Source organism: Nicotiana attenuata, chromosome 6 (genome assembly GCF_001879085.1).
Source record: "Nicotiana attenuata strain UT chromosome 6, NIATTr2, whole genome shotgun sequence".
Taxonomy (NCBI): Eukaryota; Viridiplantae; Streptophyta; class Magnoliopsida; order Solanales; family Solanaceae; genus Nicotiana; species Nicotiana attenuata.
In genome coordinates, this window is record NC_031994.1 from 72202440 (window position 1) to 72213875 (window position 11436).

The 11436-nt window shown below is 35.0% G+C and overlaps 1 protein-coding gene across 1 annotated transcript; it reads left to right on the top strand.

Moving 5' to 3' along the window:
* LOC109227187 ((-)-germacrene D synthase-like) lies at positions 7798 to 11131 on the top strand. Its single transcript, XM_019392246.1, has 7 exons — positions 7798 to 7934; positions 8409 to 8688; positions 8772 to 9144; positions 9228 to 9449; positions 9567 to 9708; positions 10009 to 10257; positions 10595 to 11131. Exons 1-7 carry the CDS (start codon positions 7842 to 7844, stop codon positions 10883 to 10885), a joined length of 1650 nt encoding a protein of 549 aa, XP_019247791.1. The 5' UTR covers positions 7798 to 7841; the 3' UTR covers positions 10886 to 11131.

Here is an 11436-nt window from a genome sequence, read left to right on the forward strand (position 1 = left end):
ACAACTATCTAACCGCCTAGTACGGATTCGTACAAGTAAACTCCGGAGTTTACGCCATGATCTTGGGGACGTGGCACGAATCTTGCTCATTCTGTTACAAACTTATAATGGCATCATCTTGAGGCTGGTCACGTTCAGCCTCGACATTCACCGGTCACTTTGGTCTTCGAACTTCGAACTCTGCCATCGGTCTCGAACCCACCAAACCAAGCATAGTTGATTTTGACCGTATATAATGGGGCTAGGGCGATGCGGTGCGAGGTAGTGGGTTGGGGTATTGGTAATAGGAAGAAGACAATCAGCGTGGAATATCATGTATGAAATTTAATTTGATTTCCCTACTTTCATCAAGAAAGTCATTTTTTAATTTAAGGAACATATTTCCTTTGTTCAAAATATTTTGATCAACCAAACATGGAAACTAAAAATATTTTCCATACCAACTGTAGCATTTCTGAAAATTTCAATAAGTTTTAAATACTTTACAACGCTCTAACACTGTTAAAATTATCGTTTTTGCATGCCAGGTAAAGTTATGAAGTATATAACAATGCTTGGAATTAAGTATAAATTATCCTATATAAGAATGTTTTGACTAAAATGAATACTTTTATACTAACAGAAGGTTCGATAGAATGGGAGCTGCCAGATATTTTGATGAAATGGATATCTTAGTTCCAAAGTGGAACTACATGTCATTTATATACAATCCATGTACAACCGGGTCAACGCAAATATAAAATACTAAACTGAAACTAAACATACATCATAACACTACAAATAATTTAAATACATGGCTCAATACTAGTCAAACACCCCCCCCCCCCCTCTCAAGTAGGAGGGTGATTAGCCACACCCAACTTGCCCAAAATAAACTTGTGAGTCATACTAGATAGGGGCTTGGTAAGCATATCTGCCAATTGCAACTTGCTGGGAACATAGGACAATGAGATTAGCCCATCATGAAGTTTTTCACGGACGAAATGACAATCTAGCTCGATATGTTTGATACGCTCGTGAAAGACAGGATTCCGTGCAATGTAAATGGTAGACTGAATATCGCAATGAACAAAAACTGGAACAATAGAAGTGACAGAAAGTTCATGAAGTAGGCTGGTAAGCCAGGCAAGCTCAGCTACCACTCTTCTCATGGATCGGTATTCAGCCTCAGCCAAAGATAAAGCAACAGTATGCTGTTTTTCGACTTCCAGGTAAGAAGAGAGCCACCAAGTAATACCAAATAACCACTCACAGACTTTCTAAAACTCGGACAAGCAGCCCAATCCGAGTCACAGTAGGCTTGGAGAGAAACATTAGAATCAGCATTCATGAAAATTCTTTGACCCAATATTCCTCTAACATACTTAAGAACATGATAAGCAGCAGATAGATGAGCCGAGGTGGGAGCATGCATGAATTGACTAAGGTATTGAACAGAAAAAGCCAAATCAAGTCTAGTATTAGTGAGAAAATTTAATTTTCCAACCAATTTCCGATAAAGAGCAGGATCTGATAGGGGCTCCCCAGCCTCTACTAAAGATGTCAGATTAGTGTCCAAAGGGCCGGTGACGGACTTGCAATCCAGGTGATCAAATTCAGACAAAAGATCCAGTGCAAACTTCCTTTGGCAAACTATGACACCACCAGATTCAGCCAGAATTTCCAGACCCAAAAAATAATGCAAGTGTCGTAAGTCTTTAATTTTAAACTGTTCATCTAGAAACAGTTTAAGGGCAGCCATTTCCTTATCATCATTTCCAGTTAAAAGAATATCGTCAACATAAACAGCAACAATCGTAAGATGACCAACATCAGATTTAATGAACAATGAGTAGTCATTTTTAGAGACTGTGTAGCCCAAAGAAATAAGAGAATTACTTAACTTGGAGTACCACTGTCTTGAGGCCTGTTTGAGGCCATATAAGGACTTTCTTAACTTGCAAACCATGTTATTCCCAGCCATCATCATACCTTGAGGTATTTTCATGTACGCCTCCTCATCTAAATTCCCATGCAAAAAAGCATTATTAACATCTAATTGAAACATGTACCAACCTTTTTTGATTGCCACAGCTATAATAGATCTAATAGTCGTCATCTTAACAACCTGGGAGAAATTTTCATTATAGTCTATACGTTCTTGTTGTGTATCACCTCTTACAACTAACCGAGCTTTAAATCTGTCAATGATACCATCGGCCTTATGTTTTATTTTATACACCCATTTACAACCGATCGGTTTCTTCCTGGGGGTATAGGAACCACATCCCAAGTCCCATTAGCCTCAAGAGCCTCAAATTCTTTCAACATTGCCTCCTGCCAGGCTGGCTGCAAGGCTGCCTATTGATAAGTTAATGGCTCAAGTACAGTATCTAAGGTGTGAACTAAACTCTGATTACGTGAACTTAAGGTGCTGAAGCATACAGATCTTGGAGGCGGGGATAGAAGTTAAAGTGGGAGGAAAAGAAGAGGAAAAACTACAAAGGTAATCGTTCAAATATGTAGGAGGGTGATGAATTCTGGAGGGATATCAAGTTGTTGGGACAGGAGAAGGGGAAGGGCCAGGTGAAACAGGTGAAAGATGAGATTCAGAAGAAGTAGAGGAAGGAGAAAGAGTAGAAGACGGTATAATAGAATCCTGAGGTGAAGAAGATGAACTGGAGGGAGGAAGAGAAGAATCTGAATCTATGTAAGGTGGCGGAGTTGGAAATAAAATTGTGGGAGTAGATGAAGCTGAATAAGGAAAGTTGTCCTCATGGAAGACGACATCGCTGGAAATAAGAATCTTTTTACCTGAAAGTTGTAGTAATTCATAAGCTTTCTTTCCAGGGGGGATAGCCTAATAATATGCAAGCACTAGATCTTGGTGAAAATTTATTTCTTAGGGATTTGGGAACCACTGCATAGCACAAGCAACCGAAACTTCTCATGTGATTGTAGGAAGGTTTTTGACCGAAAAGAAGCTTAAATGGGGTCTTCCCAGATAACACTGAACTGGGAAATCTATTGATCAAATATGTTGCAGTGAAAATACAATCACCCCAGAAATGAATGGGAAGTTTGGACTGATACAATAGGGCTCTTGCTGTTCCCAGCAAATGTTTGTGCTTTCTTTCGACAATGTCATTTTGTTGAGGTGTATAGGGACAAGAATTTTGGTGCATCACACCTTTGGAGAGGAAATATGTTGTGGCTTCACGACTGGTTCCATGTTCCAAGGCATTATCTGTTCTTATGGTTTTAATTTTGATGTTAAACTAGGTTTCAATCGTGCAAAAGAAAGATTTTAGGACAGACAATGCATTACTTTTGTGACTAAGAAGATGTGTCCATGTATATCTACTATAATCATCCACAATTGTCAGGAAATATTTATATGATTTTTGTGTTGCAGTATGATATGGTCCCCAAACATCCACATGAATAAGATCAAATAAACGAGAAGAATAAGATTCACTGTGAGAAAAAGGAAGTCTTTGTTGTCTAGCAAGAGGACAAATTTCACAAAGGAAAGGTTGTCTATTACATGTAGGAACATTCAGACATTCTATTCTCTGCAATTTTGAAAATGGAAGATGTCCCAATCTATGGTGCCGCAAAACATGGGACTTATTTACATTTATTATATTTACATGAACAGATATAGGAACATGAATAAAAGTTGAGGGAGAATATGATTCTGCAGTAGAAGAAGTTGAAGAAATTCTGGGATTGATCAAGTAGAGCCCTTCAGCCATCTTACCAAGTTCCAATGGCTTCTTCGGAGAAGGGCCCTGTAAGTAACATGCAAATTGTGTAAAATATACTAGAGAAGAAGTATTAATTAAAAGTTTGTGAACTGAAATCAGATTATACTTGAAAGTAGGCACATATAGAACTTTGGACAAAGTAACATGGGAATTGACTTGGACAGTGCCAATAGATGTGACTTTCACTTTATAGCCATTAGGTAAAGTGACAAGATATGGGATAGATAGGTTAGTTAAATTGGTGAGTAATGATTTGTTGGAGGTCATGTGATCTGATGCTCCAGAATCTAAAATTCAAGTATCAGAATTTAGTACACTACTTAGACAAGCATAACTCCTGTAGATTGAGAGAGAATAATAGGCAGGTATACCTGTAAAATTAGCTGTACTAGAGACGGACTGATTCTGATTCTGTGGATCATCAACCTGAACATTTTGAAAAATATTCATGATCTGCTTGTATTGTTCTGGAGTAATTGTATTTGGGGAAAGAGTAGTGTCAGGACTGCCATCAGATTTTGGATCAGCAGAAGAAAGCACATTAGCAGCAATCCGCACATTCTTATTTCCAAACTTGAAATTTTGAGGAAAACCATGAAGTTTGTAGCATTTTCTATCACATGCCCATTTTTCTTGCAATACTTGCAAAACAGCTTCTTAGGATCAACATAACCCTTTTGATTATTGAAATTCTGAGTAGTAGGATTGTTGAAATTTTGAGTTGTGCGGTTGTTGAAATTGTATCTCTGATTGGGATTGACAGATTGTGGTGCTTTTTTATTGTAGCTTGTCCCGACAGATAATGTGACAGAGTCAGATTGGAAAATAGGCACATTATTTATACCCCTTTGCTTCTCATCCTGAATAATCAGTGAGTAAGCTTTACTGATGTCTGGAAGAGACTCCATCATAAGAATGTTTCCCCGAGCATTACTCTATGCTTCATTTAAACTTTACTGATGTCTGGAAGAGACTCCATCATAAGAATGTTTCCCCGAGCATTACTCTATGCTTCATTTAAACCCATCAAACTGCATTAGTTTTTGATTTATATCCTAGGTTTTTTTTTTTTTTTTTGTGATTCCTCTGAAACATAGAAAATCAGAGAAATGAAGCTATGAAAACACAAAATCTATGCCGGATCATTAATAGAAAGCCCTGATACCATGTTGGATTTGATGAGATAATTGGAAATCATACATGAACAAGAGAGAACAGAAGGTTCGATAGAATGGGAGCTGCCAGATATTTTGATGAAATGGGTATCTTAGTTCCAAAGTGGAACTACATGTCATTTATATACAATTCATGTATAACCGGGTCAACCCAAATAGAAAATACTAAACTGAAACTAAACATACATCATGACACTACAAATAATTTAAATACATGGCTCAATACTAGTCCAACAATATTTTCAGAAGAAACGTTGTAGTACTAGATATATTTCGGCTAGGACCTAGAAAAATAAAAGGAGGAAAAAAGAAGATAAAGGAGGTCTCATCAGTCTCATGGTGAGACAAGAAGAGAAGATAATAATTTGACAATAACAAAAATGACGCTAAGGGATCAATTAGTTGCTCTTTATAATTGATATCTTGATGAAAGTAGACCGTAGAAGAACGTAAAAATAGCACGGCGTAGTCAGTTTTCGTATTGGTGATTCAAAAATAGCCAGCGTTTAAAAAATTATTGAAAAATACTCACTATTTTGCTGCAACACGGAAAATTCCAGCATAATATACTGGAGATGGGTGCACCTGTGTATGAACTTCCAGCATATTATGCTGGAACTCCAACACGCGGAAAAGTTCCAGTATAATATACTGGAGATTGGAGCACCGGTACTCCATTCTCCAGTATATTATGCTGGACCGGTATATTATACTGCAACTCCAGTATATTATACTGGAACTCCAGTATATTATACTTAAACTCCAATATATTATACTGGAGTATTTTTTCGGATTTTGAACAGTTTTTTCGTTCAGATTTATTTTTACGTAAAAAATAGCAAAATTTCGATTATTTTTCAAACTGTGACTATTTTTTAAATAACCACTTATAAATCTAACTATTTTTGAATTTTTACCTACGTGAAAAATAGCTAAATTTCGATTGTTTTTCAAACTGTGACTATTTTTTAAATAACCACTTATAAATCTAACTATTTTTGAATTTCTACCTAGAAGAACGGTTGGTTCGTATTTCTTTGTTTTGCATTGTGGGCCTGTTCTATTCTCACCTAGTACTTACTAAAATTAAAGGCATGCTGATAGGACAGGTGAACCAATTGCAATAGAAAAACGTGATATTTTGTCTATTTGAATAGTGCCGCTAAATAAGTAAAGGCAATCCCAATATATCATACTATATTAAAAGTAGGAACATTGTAAGTCAAAAATTAATTTATAAATTCACCCATAAAAAATTGAGTGATAATTTTGCCCATACAATCAAATACTATTTCAACAATACTTTTTCATTGCGCCATAAGTAAGGTAATGTATGTGCTCTAGGGTGTTTGCTTTTCTTTGGAACCCTAGCTTGCTACACTACTAAAGAAGGTTTCATGCTTGTAACTCTACTTTATCTTATTTTATTTCTTGAATCGTTTCCTTTAACATTAATCTTAAACCAGAACCAACTGAGCTTTGCCAATCGGATAGCCTTACCAGCAAAATCTCCCTAAACTAACGTTTTGAAATGTTTTAATAATATCGATGCATTTTAATATTAACAAATCATCACATTTTGAGCTTGTACGTTTCTCCTTCAAATCTCATTTTAACCTTCACACACATATTTTAAATTACCTAAATACCTATTTCATTAAACTAAATATCTTATATAATAAAAAATAAAATAAAATATGATTATGCGAAGGAAAGCCAACGCTTCAGCCTTCAAATGCAATTGTCAAAACGCTTCACATAAGAAACAATTTGTATCTTATAAAATCAAAAATAAGAAACAAAATTACATGTATCTAATTACACTTTGATTATTCATCTTCGTAGGTTAAAACAATATCCAATCATCTTGATCAAAACAAGTATCATGTGATAATCCACATGATAATTCAAAGAAACTTGAACATTATCCTTTTATGTGTAATTAATTATTTACTCAAAGTTTTATTTCTATTAACAACATTGTTTACTACAAGACTAAACATACATTCACAACGCACATGCCGAGAAACTAGTTAATATGATAAGTATCGATCGTAATCTAATCTGATATTTGAATAGTGCCACTAAATATAGGATATTTGAAAAATCTTTTTAGATTCGCAAATATTTAACCTTTTTATTAATTTAAATGCATCTCAATAAAAAGAGGAAGATTTTTAAAATTTGGCACCTTAAAAATACGGTAGCATTTGTGTGACTATAAAAGCTTCCATTAAAAAAAATAAGAATGTGCAATCTTTTTTAAACGATCTAATAAAAAAATAGCGGCAATCTTTTTAAGAAGGGATTACATATTTTTACAATAGAGGGATCAAGCGGCTGGACGCTAAATTGTCACCATAACTATTTAAAAGCTTTATAAATAGACCCATGTCTCTGTATACTACACAGTACTCGTACTTGAACAGAATTTCTTTGAGTAGTTCACTTCTTTTAGTTTCAACTACTGTTAGCAAAATACGACGAAAAATGGATATGGAGTTTAAGAAAGTGAGACAGACATTTGGATCTATAAGTTTAAATTATAAATGTGTGTAATGTGCTAAAATTATTCTTTGAAATTTGTGGTCTTTAATATTCATTTTATTCATATAAGAAAATTTTAAGAATTTTAGAATTAAAAATTTACCAAATATAAAAGTACCTTTCTTTTTTAACAAATAAAAAAATGAAGGTAAAAACACATAACGTGAAACATAAGGACCACTAATATTTTACATTAGACGATCACTCAACTGGCCCTTAAATTGTCATCACTAGTAGGAGTACAATTTTTAAAGCTTTATAAATAGACTCATGTCTATGTGAACTTCTAACTTGGACAGAATTTCTTAAAAATTCACTTCTCTTAATTTCTAGTTTTCTAGCCAAGAACTCCGTTAAAAGAAGAAGAAAAATGGATAGGAATGCTGGAGAAGTTAAACGGCGGTGTGACGATCATCATCCTACTGTTTGGGGAGACCATTTTGTTGCCTATGCTCATCTCTCGGTAAATTTGTATTTTAAGAACTTCTTTTTTTTTTTTTTGCGCATATTCTTCTTGTTTTTAAACACACTAGTAGCTATGTCTTTGCTCATTTATTTTCAGTTTGACGCAATTCTATTGATCCATCTGTTTGTAAAATGTTGAAGTATGTGACTAAATATTTCAATCAAAATACTTTAAACTGTTAGAGAGGGCATATTTTTATTTATTAATTAGTGTTTACAACATGCCCCCTCAGGTGCGGTTTTGATTCTTTTTCTTAGACCAAGAACGTGAAAATTCTTTTCGTTAATGGATGTCAGTGAGACTTCAACTCAAGATGTCTCACTGTTATGATACTATGTTAAAATGTATAACCATCTCATCTAAAATCTTATACTGTTAGAGCGTTTACTTTTATTTACTTAATTGTGTCTCAACAATAAATAATTGAGAGCACAAAGATATAAAAAGTGTTATATTTATTTACTCGCACAGGGAGCCAATGAAGGGGAAAAGAAACAGCATGAGCACCTTAAGGAAGAAGTAAGAAAAATGCTAGTGATGGCTCCTTCCAAATCATTGCAAAACCTGAACCTGATAAACGCAATCCAATGTCTCGGAGTAGCGTACCATTTTGAACATGAGATTCAGGAGTCACTGGCCTGTATCTATAGCTGTTATGAAGAATTGAATGGTGAAGCTGATGAAACTGACCTTCATCTTGTTGCTCTGCGGTTTCGATTACTTAGGCAACACGGTTATTATGTCTCATCTGGTATGCAATAGTTACTCGAGTTTTTGTTGAAAAGAGTTTAAGTTCTAGACACTGACCTCATAAAATATGATGAATTGAATCAGATGCTTTTAGGAAGTTCACTGACGATCAAGGATATTACAAGAAAGCATTGGTTAGTGACGTGCAAGGATTGTTGAGCTTGTTTGAGGCAGCACAATTCAGAGTACACGGTGAAGAAATATTGGACGAAGCAGATAATTTCACCACCACTCATTTGAAGCTATTGTTGCCTACATTGAGCAATTCTCTCGCGACGCAAGTCAGGAATGCACTAAAGTATCCAATCAACTATACTATGGTGATAGTAGCAGCGAGGAAATACATATCGTTATACCAAGAAGATAAATCATGTGATGAAGTGTTACTAAATTTCGCAAAGTTGGACTTCAACATATTGCAGAAAATGCATAAAAGGGAACTATGTGATATCACAAGGTAATTTACTAATTAACATCACAACATTGAATTATTTCTAAAAGAATACATCAATTTTCAGATCAAACTTCACATTTTTTTAGGTGGTGGAAAGAATTGGACTTGGCAAAAGCATTACCTTTTGCAAGAGACAGAATAGTCGAGTTGTACGTCTGGAGTTTGGGTGTGTACAGCTTTGAGCCCCAGTATAGGGTTGGCAGAAACATACTTACCAAAATGTTATGCTTCGTTTCTATTACTGACGATATCTATGACACCTATGGAACACTAGATGAGCTTACTCTCCTCACGAATTCAATAGAAAGGTAGTACAATCTTTATTTTTATTTTTTTTTGTAACTTACTGCTTTAGTTTGCCATGTAATAACTTGTACAGTAATTAAGTATTTTACTAATAACCTCACCTTCCGATGTAAACGTAGGTGGAACATCGATGCTGCAGAACAGTTACCCTCATATATGAAGATTTTTTACCGTGCACTTCTAGATGTTTACAGTGAAGTGGAGAAAGAGTTGGCAAGTGATCATAACAAGTCATTTCGAGTCAACTATTCTATAACTGCGGTAATTAAGTGACGAATAGCTAATAAGTAAATTAAACTTTTTAAGGATGATTCATGCAGGGCGTACACAGAAATTTTAATAAGCAATGTCTCAGTTAATTGATGCATGGCCAATGACCCAAAGGAGTTTGGGGAGATGGTGAAAATGAAAAGCCGAGTACAGTAGCATAAATAAAAATTGTAAATTCAAGAAGAGGGTTTTTCTTGATTGAGCGTTTATAAGATGTTAAATAAAATTGTTGTTGCCTTTTCCACCGTTCGATCTACGTTGTTCATGAGTTTTTACTCTTGTACCTTTCAGAAGAAAAAGTTGGCAAGGGCTTATTTTCAAGAAGCCGAATGGTATCATGGGAATAATGTCCCAACAATGGAACAGTATGTGAAGAATGGAATTCGAACTAGCACTGTCCCATGTCTTGCGACTCTCTCTTGGTTAGGCATTGGAAATGAAGCAACGAAGGAGGCATACGATTGGATTGCAAGTGAACCTCCAGTTCTCCTTGCTTCCTCTATCATTGGTAGATTATCGAATGATATTGTTTCCCATGAGGTATACTATATAAGTAGATTTTTTAATTCAACCTTAAATATTGGAATAACAAGCATAGTAGGAAATAATGTTTTCTAGTTTTTTTAGTTCAACCCTAAATATTAACAAATATATACTTATTCCTTGTAGTAGTACTTATGAGTTCATACTTCGAGGTTCACACTCTAATGGGTTTTGCACAAATAAATATAGGTCTAGACTAAAATATATGAGTTCAATTGAACGCACACCTATAATATTAGATACGACCCTTAAATCATAGTTCATACCATTTAGTTTACACAGCAATTTTAGCTCTTGTGTTCTAATAATTGTTGCTCTTTATATGGATATGCAGAGAGAAGTAGAAAGAGGAGATGTAACAGGTGTCGAGTGTTACATGAACGAATATGGTGTCACAAAGGAAGAAGCATGCAGGGAGATTAGGAAAATACTGAAGAATAAATGGAAGGATTTGAATCGAGGATGCCTAGAACCTACCGATGTACCAAAAGTTCTGCTAATGCCACTGCTCAACCTTGCTAGGATGTGTGAGTTCGTATATAAAGATGAAGATGCTTATACTGTTTCCAAAAATAACTTCAAAGACATCGTTTCTCTGGTGCTAGTTGATCCCATTACAATATGAGAACTTGAAAAGGAAAAACATAAAGAAAATGAAGGAAAAAAAAAACACTAAAATTGCAACTCTAGAATGCTTTTATATATATGTGTGTGCGCGCAAAAAGATTTGGGTTGCTGGTTCCAGGGCAAACAGACAATGCTTATATTTGGATAAGCTAAATGTACGTATTGGAATGAATATCATTTGGTTTCGTGTAATTTGTTTAGTTGTTGGAGTTGCTCTTTTGTAATACTTATAATAAGTTATATACATGACATCTTATCAAATTTTGGACTTTGTACTGTTTTACTATTTTTAATGTTTTTAGTATTAGGTTGGGATTGGGTGGGGGGTGTCACGACCCGGAATTTCCACCGTCAGGATCGTGATGGCGCCTAACATTTTCACTTGCTAGGCAAGCCAATATTAGAAAATTATTAAGCCAAACCTTAACCAATTCAGTAAACAACAGTAAATAGCTAAAGTGAAATAAAGCGAGTGCGGAATAATAAAATAACCTCATTATTTACTAATACCCGGATCTGGTGTCACAATTTCACGAACATTCTAGGATT

What these genes read in the sequence shown, in the direction of transcription:
- LOC109227187 (XM_019392246.1), top strand. Translation starts at nt 7,842, where the DNA reads ATGGATAGGAATGCTGGAGAAGTTAAACGGCGGTGTGACGATCATCAT. An exon ending in TCAACTATTCTATAACTGCG is followed by an intron (nt 9,709 to 10,008) that starts GTAATTAAGTGA and finishes TGTACCTTTCAG; the next exon opens with AAGAAAAAGTTGGCAAGGGC. An exon ending in ATGATATTGTTTCCCATGAG is followed by an intron (nt 10,258 to 10,594) that starts GTATACTATATA and finishes ATGGATATGCAG; the next exon opens with AGAGAAGTAGAAAGAGGAGA.